The sequence below is a fragment of the Sceloporus occidentalis genome, unplaced genomic scaffold (genome assembly GCF_023333645.1).
Source record: "Sceloporus occidentalis isolate IW3139 unplaced genomic scaffold, rSceOcc1.0.p SCAF_1, whole genome shotgun sequence".
Lineage (NCBI taxonomy): Eukaryota > Metazoa > Chordata > Lepidosauria > Squamata > Phrynosomatidae > Sceloporus > Sceloporus occidentalis.
Window position 1 is genome coordinate 20491845 of NW_028316981.1, and position 17534 is coordinate 20509378.

The 17534-nt window shown below is 40.8% G+C and overlaps 1 protein-coding gene across 1 annotated transcript; it reads right to left on the reverse strand.

Annotated features, from left to right (window-relative positions):
• Positions 1–1429: 1429 nt before the first annotated feature.
• On the reverse strand, positions 1430–12503 carry LOC149321073 (killer cell lectin-like receptor subfamily B member 1B allele A). Its single transcript, XM_089503272.1, has 6 exons — positions 12369–12503; positions 11463–11552; positions 6502–6615; positions 3541–3701; positions 1849–1964; positions 1430–1553 (listed from the first exon to the last, which is right to left on the reverse strand). The coding sequence occupies exons 1-6, from the start codon at positions 12457–12459 to the stop codon at positions 1430–1432; spliced, it is 696 nt and encodes a 231-aa protein (XP_089359398.1). The 5' UTR covers positions 12460–12503.
• Between the last annotated feature and the right edge of the window lie 5031 nt (positions 12504–17534).

The window sequence follows — 17534 nt, forward strand, 5'->3', positions numbered from 1 at the left end:
CTTTGGTCATCCTGAAGCTTGGCCGTGACCAAGCAAATGGGTTCATCGATCAATAATGGATTGATTGATTATAGATGCAGACCTCATGCATGTTCAGGCCAACCCTAATTTCAGCTGTTTTTAAAGTTGTGGCCTTTTTCCTTCCTATATAAGTGTTGGTGGTTATTATTGCGACTACTCCACTCCAAGGCAACTAACATCTTCAATTTCTTTCTCCTGTTTGCCTGATGAAGAAGCCAGTGTGACTTTGAAAGCTTGCAACATGTAAGTATGCATTTTGTTTGGCCCAATAAAAGTATAGTTGTTTGAATGTTATTGGATTTGCTGTGGCCGACACAGGTATCCCTAGATGTTAACCAGTAGCATCATTGAGGCAGTGCATGAGGTATTTACATGCCATCACCCTGTGAAGATGCCAGCCACGGATGCAGGAGAAATGTGAAGAATAAATTCCTCCAGAACACGGCCACATAACCCAAAAACCCACAAAAACCTAGGGATATCACCCACAAAAGCCTTCAACTGCATGCTAGTCTCCAGAGTTGGAAAAAACAGGATTCTGAATTAAAACTCCCACAATCAGTTTGTTGTTGTTGTTGTTGTTTAAAAAAAAAACAATTTATGTAACTAAAAATCTAAGATTTTCTGCAGTACCCAGACATCCAAATGTGTTGAACTAAGTTCCCGACAGAGTAATGGGGAGCTAACTGGATTAATGCTCACAGAAATCATTTCAGGATTTCCCAGGGTAAAAGGACTTTTATGGCAGATACAGTATACAGATAACAGTTTATGGGATGTGAAATCAAAGGCTTTCATGGCTGGCATCCAGCATTTTTTGTGGGTTTTTCGGGCTAGTGGCTGTGTTCTGGAAGAATTTATACCTGACGTTTCGCCAGCATCTATGGCTGGCATTAGAGTTTATAGGATTTCAATACTATGAAATTACATGAAAGTTATGACACCATCTAGGGGCTGGAGTAAATAACATCCTTTGTGTATATGATCCTTGTCACCTATAGAGAGGAGCCACTTTACTTGCTTGCTTTTCTGCACAGCAGTGAGAAGGGAAATAATATTTCCTGTCACTTGAGGGGATGAGATGATAAAAAGTTTTACATCACTATTCACAAACACCACCACATTCTGGATCAAACCCAGAATATGAGAAGAGGTCTGAATCCATCCACCAACAAGTTTTCTTTATAAATTGCTGCTGATCCTGACCTTTCAGTGGTTAGCAGAAAGTGTAGTAGAATCCTTTAGCTTAGCATCTTGAAATGCAGTTATTTTATATTAAGACAGAAGCATTAAACTCTCTATTGTGTACAAATCTGTCTTCTTCCATATATCTATTTCTATTTTGTGGTCATAGCAAATAACAAAATGGCATATATGTAATTATCTTATGCACCACCAACATGTAATGTCATATTAATACAGGGTCTTTTTGGCAAATCCACCTCAATATACTGCTGCAGGGCTCAGAGATGATTTTCTTGTTTTTTATTGCTCCACAGTGCTTGTCTTCCTCATGTTTTTGCTCCTGAAATCTAGAAAAGGAAGGAAGGAATTCTAGCTGCTCGGCATTTGATAACATTTCCCAGTTCCCATCAGAAGCAATTTGTCCCCCTGTCCCAATTTTGCCTTAACTCCAACTTTGAGTTCCTAGTTCTTCTTTCCATTATCTGTCACTCACCCTACTGAATCTCTGCCTTAACTCTCCTTCTCTAGTGAGAATGTTGGCAACTTAATCTGGAATCATGCTGAACTCATCAATTCCTCTAATACCTCTGTATTTTTGTCATCAGCCTGTCAAGCAAAATTACTATGAAAAAATAAACTCACAGCGACTTGCTGACCTGGGAGCCTGTAACCCATATCCAATTCTTCATTGGTAATGACAAGGAGAATCCAATCCAATAGGTATAATGTACATTTGGTATATTTTCTGTTACAAAATCCTATTGAAAAACAAAAACAGCAAGGATTTTGGGTGACAACAAACTACTATTACTTTCTAACTATTCGAATGATGTTAAATTCCACAGCTCAGTTCAAAAAAGGCCACAGACTCTGAGCACCTCTGAAAGAACCCACCAAAGGGTTACCAATCTTTTATAGTAATTTTTTCAAAGCAAAAGCGCTGCTGCTTCTTCCCATTCAGGGAATAAAGACTAGTATTAGAATGGAATACTTGAGCTTCTCTCTCACCACTTTCACAGTGACAATCTGTTATGAGGCTTCCACCACTTGAGAATTTGTTTTGAGAAGACTCATATGTAGGAAGACATAATGATCACTGCTGAGTTGCAAAAATACTATCGTCCTTATGTATTGTTTCTGGGCTTCCAATAGGCTTTTGGCTGACCACTGTGTGAAATAAGAGATGGGACTAGGTAGAACTTTGATCTGGTCCAACAGGGCATTGCACTTTTAATAGTGTGTGCTGGTAACAGTCAGTTTGTATAATTGATGCTGCACCATCGTATTTGCAGTAGGCTGTGAAAGCTATGGAGAAAGAGAAACTTGTTTGGCAAAGATGTGCATTTGCACAGGATTTATTACTTTGTGCAACCTAATTTTCTGTTCTGTTTTTTTAATAAAGAGAAAAATTAAAAACTGCAAAGACATAAACTAATGACCTATTCACCTTGATCATAATTCAGAACAAACGGAATGAATGTTTACATCCTACCGAGTAGAACTGAAGAAAGAAGACATTTGCATCATTCTTTGCTTAGAATGGTGCCTCAGACTTAGTCTGGACATTACGGAGCAGCTTCAGTGTTTTAGCATGGGGGAAGAAGACGGGAACAGTACTGGTCAAATTAACAAGGTAGGAAAAATCTACAAAGCAACCATCTTGTGGTACCATATTCAGCAGTTCCAGACATGGTGAATACTGAATACTTCCCATGCTCGTTGCTCCTTCTGGGAGTAAGGCAACATACAAATGAAGTAAATAAATAAAATAAATTCTCACTTAGCCCTGGAAGTGGCTGCAGTTTGGGAAATGTTGAAAGGAGCAGCAGGAGGGGAGAAGGTAAGGTAGAATCTCTGAAGAATCTGAAGCTTGCAGCACAGCCAACAGCAGTACAGAGTTAAAGCAAACAAATAAACTTATTTTGAAGGTACACTCTCATACTGAGATTTTTCCTGAAGGTTCAGAGGAAAGGGTTCATGCTCTGAGATCTGGGGACACTAGATACAAACACTCACATTCTCCTTCTATTCTATTAAAAACATTCTTCAAATTTTAAATCAAAGTTTTCTTTAAATCAAAATACCCATCAGGCTATGATTACATGTATTAAACGTACAGTTTGACCCTCAATGATCAAGTTCTCCAAAGTTCAGGGTTTATATTAGTAGTCTGGAAACAGGATCAACTCTGATTAGGTTCTACATCCCTTCTGTCGGATTAAGCCTGTGATCTACATTCTGATGTTGAATTAAGCTCTGTTTAACTCAATGGAGCTTTCTTTAGATACGTCTGTGTATGAACACACTTAGGAAATCTATTTTTGTTTTCTTTACCATATCCTCCATGTCTTGGATTACCAGCAGTTGAGATTTCCTTGCCAAGCAGTCATCTCGGCTATCGTTCCATGTTTTTAAAGGGTTCTTTGATTGGAACCAGTAACACTTGTCTCTGTGAAGGACCCAGTACGCAGGGCAAACTTGGCAAGTGGAATTCACTGGAGAGGAAAAGTCAAGCAGACCATTAATGTTCTCATGAGCACTTTTAAAAGTTTAGATTTATGTGTGTTACTGCCCCCCTGTAGTCAGCCACTGAACTTCAAATTGCGTTTTGTATTTAGACAGTGAAACATGGGTGAAGCATCAGTGAAGCTCTGAAATAACTGCTCATGCAGACTGGCCATTGAGTTCTCCTGTACAGGAAGCACTATTAGATGTCTTCCTGTTCCAGTTGATCCTTGGCTGAACAACATAGTCTTCCTGTACTTTTGCATATATTTTTGCCCTTTGATTAATCTTCAGTTCTGTTTAGTATTGCTCTTTGGCTGCATCTGCACTGTAGAAATAATCAGTCTGAGTCCACTTTAACTGCCATGGCTCAATACTATGGAATTATAGTTCTGTGAGACATTTAGCTTTCTGTGCGCAAAAAAAATAAACAAATCCTGATTTCCAGTTCCTCTCTGAATGATGTTTGCAGCTCTGTTTTGTAAGTAGGAAATTGGACAGAGGGAGGATGCGTGCCATGATATCATGATATTAAAACATCTCTCCTTCACTGTTCAGGGGTGATTCAGGAAGAAAAATACATAGGCTGTCACCTTGTCAGTGGCATATATATCAGTACTGCATACTATGCATGCAGACTGAATTCTTAACAATGGTGCAGCAGACATATTCTACTGACAGTGGTAAAAGTGGAGTTAAATATATAGCAATTATAGTTTTGCATTGCAGTTATACATTGCACAATAGCATCCAATTGTTGACATGGGTTGTCCAGTATTGCTATTCTGCATAGGGATTCCACATCATGAATCAGATACCTGAAATTTGGCTTGTACACCAAAGCAATCCTAGTGATGTACACCTGAATATATTATGTGTTTTAAAAAATGTATCACTTTATTTGAAACCAACAACAGTGGTTTCACTGAGATGGGGGCAGGTACATAATGTCTGACTGGTAGCTCTGTAACGTCTTTTGAAGGCTTTTTTGTATCATATTAAGCCCTATTTTAACTTCTGCAGACACATTAGTATGTTTAGGTAACTCTGGCTTTTAAATTTGGGGTTGCATATCAACAAAAATATTGAAGATTTACATGCATTAAAATTGCCATTACTTTTTTTTTATTTGTATGCACATATATTTGTAAATATCTATTGGTTTTATTGAGATGATGAAGTGAATCATAGGATACAAGGCACCTTAACTAGGGTACATAGTTAAAAATATTAAAATATATTTTTATTTTCCATTTAAAAGTATTTTCCAATGTAAATCCTTTACTCCCATTGTCCCTATTTTTCACTGCTCATTTTTGAGCAGTGAAAATTAGTTTTCAAACATAAGTACAAACTGTCCCTGCTCCATCAATCCATCATATTGGAGCTTCATGTTTTAAGGTATTTGGTCTGATTTTATGTAATTTGCTAGGTACAATTTATTTTTAAAGGAATGTGAATGGAAGAGAAAGCAACAGAGAAGGCAAGAAACTATGAAGAAATATAGAAGAGAAGGGGAAAGAAAGAGATGGAAACAGAAAAGTTAAATAGAGTATCACTGACTTGGACAGTGTGGTATGCTCCAGCTGTTGACAGCACAGACTTACATACCGTTTTCATACACAGTTACATGGAATACAGCTATTTGTATATACAACATACAGTGGACCCTAGTTATACGCTGAGGTTTGGTTCCAAGATCCCCCGTGTATAACAAAATCCGTGTATGCTCAAGTCCCATTGCTTATAATGACATAGCAAAATGGTGTCCCTTATAAAAAATGGAAAATCAAGGTAAATTTATACTTTTTTGGAACATTTTCAAACCGTGTATGCTTAAATCCGTGTATAAAAAATCCATGTATAAGAAGGACCGACTGTATAACTCAAGAGATTTAGGGCATATTCCTTGAAATCTTTTCTCTTTTCATTGTCTAATATAACATGTTTTCTCTTGAGCTACCAATATTAGGAAGGCTTGAATTCAAGTGTCCTAAGATTTTTAATTTTGTAAACTTACATGTTTGGACAATGTTTTGGCAAACCATTGCAGTGTAGTTCTGTTCATCTTTCCAAGTCCCAACATTTGGGACATGTATAAACTACACAAAAATTAAATGCTTTAGTGCTGAAATTATGGGTGGGAGAAATGCTGATATCTTATAGTACAGGTATGGAAAAGACACTCAGAGTGAAGAAGGTTCACAGAAGATCAAATGACTCTAAACAGATGTAAACAAGCCTTTATCCTCTCTGCCTGCTGCTTTCCTTGCGCAAAACTGTTCATCAGACTACAATTTAGTTGCTGTTGTTGTTGCTGCTGTTGTTTTACATTTGTTTAGCATTTACTGATGGGAAATATCCTTTGCTTAAGACCCCAGGGCCAGTAAGAGTAGCACAGCAAGCCTTTCCATTAGGCAGAGTGAACCAGGTACCTTCTCTGGTAGTTGTTAGGGCAGCAACAGCAAGATGTTGTCAGGCAAACTTGGGTGTGCTGAGTAGTCTACCCTGCATCCCCTAAGTTAGCCTGCCACCTTGGGGTGAGTTTGAAAATGTTAATCCATTGTCAGTGCTGAAGAAAAATTGTAGTTCCTAGACAGCTTCTACATATGGAATGTGAAGGGACACTACAACGTCTTTTACTTCAGACTGCAAAATGTCTTGGGATAGCCCTGCAGATCAGAGAAGACAATACTGAGCCAGGTAGAAAGATAGTTTGACATCTTCCATGTCTGAAATATGGGGAAGGGAAAAAGCTACAAGTTACATATGCCCTACCTGAGGAGATACCCTGGCTCTGGTTGCAGAGTTTGCTTCTCAGATGAGACTGAAAGGTGCTGTCTGAAGAGGCACTGCATTCCATAGTCATCCCACCCTTTTCTGTCTTGACCTCCAGCCGCAGAGCTTTTAGAAAAACAAACCAGGTACGTAAAAGGCCTTAACATCCAGATTCAAATTGGAAGCATAGATGGAAAGAATGGAAAAGAAATAGAAGACATGGTGACCAGCTGCAGGACAAGATGAGATTCTTGCATTGCTGCTAGTCATATAGATGAGGAAATGCTGTCAGATAGGTCTTGAACAAGACCAGTTTCATCACTCACAATTCCCTGTTTGACCTGGACATCACATTTTTAGGAGTTCTGTCCTCCAGCACATCTACTAACTGTCTGATAAGATTTTCTATATCAGCACTTCACCTCCAAATGTGCATTTTATTTGATGTATTATTTTTTAAAAGCAGCCTTCTCAAGTCCAGGATCCCTCATCCTCCATTTTATCCATGCAACAGACATGACTGTGCATAATAAAAGGTGGTTATCTGCCACACCAGGAATGTACATGGCTACTTTACATGGTTCTTGTTCTGCAAGCCTTCTTGAATGGTAGATTTGATTAAGAGGTACTGATCACACAATGCAACATGGTAGATTCTACAATCAAACAGATGCGAACTTGAGTCTCTCTGTGCCAGGTCCAACACAATTAACATTATTCTATTAGTTCTCTTAGAAAAGTAGCTGATAGTCAAATGGTATCAAGGATGAAACAGTGGCAGAAGAATGCAATAATTAAGGTGCTAAATTTGCATAACGAATGCAAATTGGCATAACTGGAATGCAAATTAATAATATGCATATTATAATTTACATAGTAGAGCCAGCGTAGTGTAGTGGTTTGAATGTAATATTATGACATCCCCTCTTAGCCATGAAAATCCACTGGCAAGCAGTTCTGCTGAAACTCTGGCTAACCCCTGGAATGGTCAGTGGATAAAACTGCTCCTGGGTGTTCTTTTTTATGCCAAACCAGACCCCTGCATCTGAGGAAGTAAGGTCAAGAATATGAAACTCATGCTACCAACTTCTATCTTTCAGTTATTCTCAAAGGTGCTGCAATCTCCCATTGCATGGAGTTGGTGGTGCTGGAGTGAGTGAGATGGACACTAAAGAGACACTGGCAAAAGAAATAGTGTCTGACTGAACACAGGCTAGAGCTTATTTGAAGTCCTACTATGTGACAGTGCAGGCAGCAAAGAAATTATCTTTTTGCTGCCACCATTGCATCTGCAAGAAGCTTTTCAACAGAGCTGTTCTGAATGGTCATAAAATGCAGACCACTCAACTGTGGTTGAGCCCACTGTGAAAATTTGCACAGAACTTTGCAGATAAAATCGCTCAGCTTTGCTCTGACTTGGATTCTGTATTTTATTTTATTTTATTTATATGCCACCTTTCTTCCAGGGTGGGACCCAAGGTGGCTTCCAAAGAAGATCAGTTAAAATGAAAACATTATTCAAAACAATATACAAAAAGAAATAAATAAGAAATATTTTTTTTATTTCTATCCCGCTTTTTGCCAGGCAATCAAAGCGGCATACAACAGGTTAAAATACATCCATATATACATAATACCCCCCTTAAAACAAGATCAAACAATGTAAGATTAAAAACTATATATTAAAACCGACTAAGCTAAATAAAAATCATCACGGGCAGAGTTCACTGGATCGGAAGTCTTATTTGTGGCTGAGCATTTTATTCCAGGAAGGCTTGCCGGAAGAGATCCGTCTTAATGGCCTTTTTAAAGCTCTCTAGATTGGTAATTTGACGGATCTCGTCTGGCAGGCCATTCCATAAGTTGGGAGTGGCTGCAGAGAATGTCCTCTGGGAGGTCGCCGTCAACCTGGTCTTTAAGGGCTGTAATAAATTCCTCCCGAGGACCTGAGTGTACGGGGCGGATTATATGGAAGCAGGCGATCCCTTAGATAGGTTGGGCCCAAGCCATGTAGAAAGCAGGGAGGAGGTCAGCCTAGCCTCCTGCGGAAGGGCCTTACAGAAGGTGATAACAGCCACATGGTCTCACAGGTCACATATTCTCACCAACTGAGCCTGTGATGATGGTGGGACCAAAAGAAAGCCTTTTCCTGAAGATCTCAAAGTTCTGGTAGGGTAGTTGATACAATTCCAGTGGATGTCACTTTGGCTCCTATTTGTCCATTGTTATTGGGTACTTTCAGTTTATTTAGCCTGCGGATGTGGACAGGACACTTAGTGAGGTGAAAGGTACCATATGTATACTAAACTCTTGCCCTTTCTGGCTTATTAATCAGACCACATGGGGACAGGCTGAGTGGGTGAAGGGGGTAGTCAACGTCTCTCTATAACAAAGCAGAATTTCCTAATGGAGATCCTTTTGAGACCTTTCATTGGAAAAGCCATCCCTCTTTATGCCTCTATAATGGATAATTATTGGCCCATGTCCAAGCTACCAGTTTTGGGCAAGGTATTGGAGCATGTGGTGGCCTCCCAACTCTGTGGGTTTCTGGATGAAATGGATCTGGATCCATTTCAGTCTGGCTTCAGGCCTGGCTATAGGACACCATCAGCTATGGTTGCCTTGGTGGATGACTATGTAGGGAACTGGATAGGGGGAACGTGTCTGTGATGTCCTGCCAGGACTGATTGAAATTTCCCCTGCATTTTCTTTCGTGTTGGTTCAGGCCTTAGATTATTTTAGTGTAGAAAAATCATTGTATTAGTTTGTGGGAGGAGCTGTAGGTTTCCCCTGCATTATTTCCAGGTTTGGTTTGCCCTTTCCCAGCATGCTGTGCTATAGCTAGAGGTTTTTAGTTGGGGAACAGTCTTTGCTGAGAGCAAGCAGAGAGCTGTCTTTTGGTGGCAAGCAGGCCCAGACAGCGGAAAGGGCATTTCTTACACCTCAGCCAAATTAGTTACCATCAGCAAGAAAATAAAGGAGTTCAGGAGCTGAAAGACTAAATTGTAGTCTGATGAACAGTTTTGGACAAGGAAAGCAGCAGGCAGAGGACAAAGGCTTGTTTACATCTGTTTAGAGTAATTTGATCTTCTGTGAACTTTTTTCACTCTGAGTGTCTTTTCCACACTGTACTATAAGATATCAGCATTTCTCCCACCCATAATTTCAGCACTAAAGTGTTTAATTTTTGTGTAATTTATACATGTCCCAAATGTTGGGACATGGAAAGATGAACATAACTACACTGCAATGGTTTGCCAAAACGTTGGCCAAACATGTAAGTTTACAAAATTAAAAATCTAAGGACACTTGAATTCAAGCCTTTCTAATATTGGTAGCTCAAGAGAAAACATATTATATTAGACAATGAAAAGAAACCAGATTTCAAGGAATATGCCCTAATCTCTTGAGTTATATGTAGTATATAACTCAAGAGATTCAGGGCATATTCCTTGAAATGTTCATGGCTACTTTACATGTATATGTTGTATATACAAATAGCTGTATTCCATGTAACTGTGTGTGAAAACGGTATGTGAGTCTGTGCTGTCAACAGCTGGAGCATACCACACTGTCCAAGTCAGTGATACTCTATTTAACTTTTCTGTTTCCATCTCTTTCTTTCCCCTTCTCTTCTATATTTCTTCATAATTTCTTGCCTTCTCTGTTGCTTTCTCTTCCATTCACATTCCTTTACAAATAAATTGTACCTAGCAAATTACATAAAATCAGACCAAATGCCTTAAAACATGAAGCTCCAATATGATGGATTGATGGAGCAGGGACAGTTTGTACTTATGTTTGAAAACTAATTTTCACTGCTCAAAAATGAGCAGTGAAAAATAGGGACAATGGGAGTAAAGGCTAAACTAGCAATATTATCAAGAATTTACATTGGAAAACTACTGGCTCAATGCTAGGGAATTCTGGGAATTGTAGTTTTGTGAGACATTTAGCCTTGTCTGTCAGACGGCTCTGGTGTCACAACAAATTACAATTCACAGAATTCCCTAGCACTGAGCCAGGACAGTTAACGTGGTCTCAAACTGGATTATTTCTACAGTGTGTTTTGGACTTTAGTGGAAGTGGATAGAGGCTGGGATGTCAGGGACCAAAGTTTGGTCTAACCTTGGGGGGGGGGGGGAGTGTCCCAAGTTGGGGAAGGCTGGTATAGACAGCACAAGCTTTTAATGTGGAGATCCATGTTTCCTAGGCTAATATATAATTAGCCTAGGAAATATTAAGGCCTCATCAGTTTACCCCTATTTGGCTGTGTTTATCAGACCAACTTTATTTTTAGAAAATAGCTTTGCCATGTTGATCTTGTCTGTTCCTTTAGAAAATCCCCTTTTGTAGACATCCTTGCCATTCTTTTCTAAAATGTTTAATTTGCACCCTTGACAAAGCATGCCTTTTGAAGAAATAAGGAAAGAGATCCTCAGCCAGAGATTAAATCAAAGAAACATGAAGTTTGGGCATTTCCAGAATCCACTAGCAGTTCCGCCTTCAGAAATGTGGGACTGTGGGTCAGACTTTTAAAAACAAGAAGCTTACCTCATTTTTAGAAGAGGCAATAGCTCAAATGGCAGGGTGACCAGATATCATACTTGCAAAGGAGGACAAGGCACTGTAAAATGTAGGCTATTCAAAAATGTAGTATATACATTAAAAACACTAATTTAAGTATAAATTCATACTTCTTGGTCATGCTCAAAATGGAGGATATTTTGGAATTCAACACTGATGTTGATTTTATCTTGTTGCTTTTTTGTACTTCTTATTTGTATTTTATCTTTTAAAATAAAATAGAAAAGTATTTTCATTCCATGATTTAAAAATAAAGAAACAGCAGTGGTGCAGTTTTTTGTGGGTGTGTTTTTGGAAAGCTGAACAAATGCACTGTGTTATTCCCCCACTCCAAAGTACCCACTAAAAACACAATTAGTTATAAACTACACTTCACTGATACTCACACAAGATTATCAGAGCTACCAGCAGGATAACATTCCCAATGCATGCAATCCATAGAATGATCTTTTGCCAGTCAGGACGCTGGAAAGTATCTGTGAAAAATGACAGCTAATTATTGAAGCCAAAGAATGCTTTTTGTCATATAACTGGCAAATTTCATCATCATCCAATTGACTGATGGTTGAAAACACAAATGTATTTCCTTCTCATTCCTCCTAGTATAAAATTATCCACATCTATCTCTTTATCATTATACCAATAAACCACTAAAATCTAAATATTGTTTCTCAGTAGACTTAAAAATAGGCATCAGCGGTGTGTTTTTACTTCCATTTGCCCTTTCAAATCCCAGTAATTAAATAATTTCTAGGCCACACAATTGTTGCTGCTATTCTTTAATTTTCCTGTATCCCTGATTGAAAGCAATACATTGTTCAAAACAAAACAGAACAAACAAAAATACCCCCAGAATCAAACACTGAAGGCAAAATTTCACAGACTCAAACCTCTGTGTACACCTCTGTTCTAAAAAATTATTGGAACCACTTTTCTCCACCTTAAAACTGGGTTTGGACATGGCAACTCATGCCATAAATTTAAGGGTGGTCCAACAATGTGAGCTTTAATCACTGCAATACAAAGCACCCATGTACTGTATATACTGATTCTTCTAAAACAATATACAATGGTGGGGTGATACAACTTATATGCTATTCCACTTCTATATAGAGCATACAGTTTTCTGTGAGCATATCCCCAACATATTTGCACAAACTTCACACACAAACAACTAGAAAAATCAGCACAGAATCATGAGATTCTAAGCTACTTGTGCTATTTTTGGACCCAGAGCTGCAAAACAGCAACTAACTTTTAGAAACAAACTAATGATGCTCACACTCACTTACATAACTGTGGAGAAGAATGGAGTGTCCTTGCAAAGGTTGGTTCCGATTCAGAAGGGACCTTGAGATCAGCATAAACAAGTTCTCCAGCCATGCTGAAAGCTGGAGATGAACAGAAGAGACTTTCTGCCACAAGAGGAAGTCAGCAAATGGCAAGGAGTAGTACTTAAAGGTAGCTGACCTATGCAACCATGGTCAGGAAGTGCTCATCACACCTAGATGTGGAAATACCCCAGCTGTGTGTGTAAGGCTGGGATAATGGTTCTCACTTCTCTCCTGTTGTCAAAGCGTTCGCGGAGCAGCCATTTCTTAAATAATGGGAACTTCCGTTATGAAAGAAGTGTTGTACTTGAAATTTTAGCATTTGGATAAGCTAATATAGGAGGATAAGGTCTTATAAGTCATAACCAGCACCTTGCATTGTGCTTGGGAACTGGCTAGCACACAGTGGAGCTATTATAACAAAGGAGTTGTATGTTCTGTGTAACTAGAATGTACTTTTTTTCTATTGAAAATTTAGTGTAAAATTGGAGGGTGGATTTCACAGGGAATGAAATGGGGAGAAGTATTTTTGTTTGCTATGTTATTCCCTGTCCACCTTCACTATGTCACGGGAATGGTGGATGGACATGAGCAGCAACCATGATAGTGTGTGTATGCAGGAAGGAAACTACACAATGTACATGTCAGAGAGAGAGAGGGCATGAGATGAACAGGTGGGGAAAACAGAAGAATGAGACCATGGAATGGGAGTTGTGGGCATGTTTCTGGAAGGATTAAGAGATTGTAAAAGTTCAGAAAGAGAGAAAGAAGAAGAAACTGACTATTACTTGTGAGTGAGGTAACTATGGCATGCAGTCAAGCATCTAAAGGTGCCATAAACAAGGAGATAGAAGAAATGGATGGAACAAACATGACTCCAGAAATGGACAGTAATGGCAACAACACAGATATTACCAAAAACGTGCCCAAAGAGATAGTCTTCAGCAGACATGAGCATCGATTTCAGTAAGGCCTTTGACAAGGTTCCCCATGACATTCTTGCAAACAAGCTTGTAAAATGTGAGCTAGAGAATGCAACTGTTACATGGATTTGTAATTGGTTGTCTAGCCGAACCCAAAGGGTGCTCAACAATGGCTCCTTTTCATCCTGGAGAGAAATGACAAGTGGGATGCCACAGGGCTCTTCCTAGGCCTAGTGCTATTCAACATCTTTATCAATGACTTGGATGACAGAATTGGGGGTATATTTATCAAATTTGCAGATGACACCAAATTAGGAGGAGTAGGTCACAGCCATGACAGGGTGAGTATAAGGTTTCCCGCCAGTGTAGACAAATCCTAAAAGTCTTCATATCTTTTAGAAATGAATTTATCTGAAATAAATAAATGTGTCTAAATATTACCTTGCTTAAATTAAGGAAGCATTAGCATTTTCCCTTGGGTGAATATATGACAGAAAGGTAACCTATGTCTGTGACTCTGCAGAAAGCAGGCAATTATTACCTTCTTCAGATGTTTTTTTAGCTTTGCAATCGACTACAGAAGATACATTATACAGCTTCCAAAAATGGCTTGCAAACAGTTAGGCTTGGAAGTAGCTATTTGCAAATAACAAGTCACAATACAACAACTTCAATGCTGTCTAGTTATCTTATGGCTACAACTGTTATCTTATTACTCTTTAAGGCTCTGGCAAGTAAAAGCTCTGCCATGTTTAAATATAATTATGAAATTAACAACTGTGAAGACTTGTGATGAAATGGCATGGTTTTGAATACTGAGCTAGGCTTCTGGAAGACCAAGATTTGAATCCCTACTCTGCCATGGAAACCCACTTGGTGACCTTGGGCAAGTCATGATCTCTCATGGCAAGTAGGCGATGGCAAAGCTTCCAGACTGAATCTTACAAGAAAATGTATGACAGGATCACCATAAGGTGAGATGACTTGACACCAACAATGAAAACTTTGGTACTCCCCTTAGATATCTGATAGGCCTGACTCTAGCTTCATTTTGGCACCGTTGAAACATGGCTTTTCATTAAAACCTTTGGATTCTAAATTTTTTGTCTAGATCTGTACTTTAAAAGTGTCTGAACTTGTTTTTAATTATTAAATTGTTTAGTATGTTTTCAATCTCTTAATTATTTATTCCAGCTTTAAAATGTCAAGTTATTCTAATTGTTGTGAAATTTATTTTATATGTGCACTGTCCAGAGATCTTGTGAATCAGGATAAGGGTATCAACTAGTTGGTTTGAGTCCCATATTGGGAGAAAAGTGGGATACTGATAAAAAAACAAATGCATTTTAATAGCTAGATTGAATGAAAATGGTACTGAGCTGAACAAAAACAGGAGAAAAAATGGTGAACTGGTAAAATGATTCTGTAATAGGACAGGAAAGATTCCTCACAAATGGCTTGGATTCCCTTTCAGAAAAGAATGAATATGGATATTTTAACATAATTTGGTTGGATTGGGCAGTTGGGATGGTTTTTTTCTTATATTTTGCTTATTTGCTTTTAAAATTTTTTTTTACAAATTAAATATTAAAATAAGAGGTTCTTAACTCACCAAGGACTTCATGTGAAGAGGAAACAACTGTGGTAAACACCTTGACCATAAAACATGCCAACTTGGGATCTAAAGTGAAATGGAACAAGTGAGTCATAAAAATTTGCTGGGCTTCGAGAAAATAGTTAGTAGAAAAGGAGAGATATCTTAAGAACTGGGCAACTCTCATTGAGAAAAAAGGCCCAATTTTTAACAAGTGGTAAGAAAAGACAGAGGGACAGGTGGCCTTTTTAGTTGCTCTGGAAATGACCTCCTCTGCACAATGGTCTTCCTGGAAAAGGATGTGGGTGCATGGTGTGAGGGTGATGATTATATTTATAGCTATAGACTACTGCTAGAATGACAGGGGCATTCTACAGAAATGATCGACAGAAGTGACATGCATATGTGGGAACATTGTAGATTTCTGCAGAAGAAAAAGTAAGTATGGCTTCGTAGCTGCATGTGCAGAGCACTTCTTTGAAGCTTGGGGTGTGAATTTCACAGCAACTGCATTCATAATTATAGCAAGTGTCTTAGGCTCACTTTATTCTTTGCAGGGTTGAACTGCTGGACACGTTGCAAACCTCTGACATGAATGTTGCCAGGAAACAAGGGCAAAATTAAAATATCCAAAACCAGCAGTGACTCTATGATCCATGCAAGTCTGACTCACATGCACCATAGTGATGATATGGTGTGTGTGTGTCTACGTGCCTTCAGTGTATTTATGGCAACCCCGTTAATTTCATTGGGTTTTCTTAGGCAGGGAAAACTCAGAGGTGGTTTCCTTTCTCTGAAATACAGCCTATAGAGCCTTGTATTCATTGATAGTCTCCTACCCAAGTACTAACCAGAGCTGACCCTGCTTAGCTTCCAAGCAAGGCGAAAGAGACTGCCTCCTGCAGTTCGTGTCGGGATTCGGCGGCAAACAGCCAGTCGTCCAGATATGGGAAGACCATGAAGCCTTTCTGATGAAGGTATGCCACCACCGGTGCCATGCACTTCGTGAAGACTCTGGGTGCCGTGGCCAAACCGAAAGGGAGCACGTTGTAGTGGTACGAGGTGGAGCCGACGGTGAAGGCGAGGAATCTTCGGTGGGACTCCCAGATCCCAATGTGAAAGTAGGCGTCTTTTAGGTCGACGGCCGCGAACCACAGGCCCTGGTGAAGCAAAGGCAGAATGGAAGCCAAGGTTACCATTCGGAAGCGACGGTATTCAAGGAACAAATTCAATTGTCTCAAGTCCAGGATGGGCCTGATGCCACCATCCGCTTTCGGTACCGTGAAGTACCTGGAGAAAAAGGCCCTGGAATATTGGCCGGGCGGTAAAGGGGAGATTGCCCCCTTTTCAAGCAAGGTGCGCACTTCGTCGAGAAGGGTGTCCGAGGGGAGGGTGGACATGAAGGCTCCGGTTGGAGGGAGCTCTTGGAACTCGAGGGCATATCCCCTACGGACGATGTTGAGAACCCACGAGTCCGATGTTATCGAGGCCCAGGTGTTAACAAAGGGCCTCAAAATGTCCAAAAAGAAGAGGTGAGGAGGGGAGATGAAGCGCGCTGCGTCCCTTCAGGTTCTTTCTTCCCTTGGTCGGTGTCCTGCCGGCGGGATTTTCGGTACCGAGGCGGGAAGTTGCGACGGCCAGAGGAGGAGGAAGACTGTGAGGGATAACGGCGCCTCTGTGAGCCCTGTTGTTGAGACTGCCGATCCTGAGGGAAGGTCCCCTGGGACTGACCTTGTTGCTGCCACGGGCGCTGCCGCTTCCGAAATGGCGAGACGGATGCGGAGGACATCCCATGCTTCTTCGCCGCCGCCTTCATCCTGAACTTCCTGTTCAGGCGGTCGTCGGTTTCGGCATGGAAGAGCCCGGTCCCGTCGAGCGGCATGTCCTCGATGGCCGCCTTGACGCTAGGGTTAAGGTCCGAGGCCCTTAACCAGGCGTGTCGTCGGAGTGCCATCGAAGCCGACATGGCCCTCCCCGCACAGTCAGCCATGTTCCTGGAGGCAGTGATGAGCCAACTCCCAATGGAGTGGGCCTCGTCCCTGACCTCGACCAGCTGTCTCTGGACGTCGTCCGGGATGTCCGGTATGAGGGGGGAGCTCCACTCCATAAGAGTCTGTATATAGGCCCCCATGCAGGCGTTATAGTTGATGGCCTTCACCGCAAGGGCCGCTGCAGAGTAAGCCTTCTTGGCCAGGCCATCCACCTTCTTAGCCTCCCGGTCTACGGGGGAGGTCGCCTGCTTCGGGACGAAGCTGTGCTGGGCTCCTTCCACAATTGCCGAGTTCAGTTTGGGGTGATCGGCCAACCAGGTGCAGCTTGCCGAGGCGACCCTGGAGAGGGATTCAACCTTGCGGGAGGAGCCGGACAGGGAGGCCGGGGAGTCCCAGGACCTCCGGACTATGGTCTCCAAGGACGGAAGCAAGGGAATGCAAGGTGGTGTGGGCACCCGTCCGTGCACGCGATGCTCCACCGGGTCGCGGGCATCATCTTCCGGGAAGGAGAGCTCGATGTCGAGAGCCCTGGCCATCTTCACGACGTGCTCACTGAAGGAGCGCACATCATCCGAAGGTGAAGACAGTTCTGGGTGGTGCATCCTCTGCGGGGAAGCAG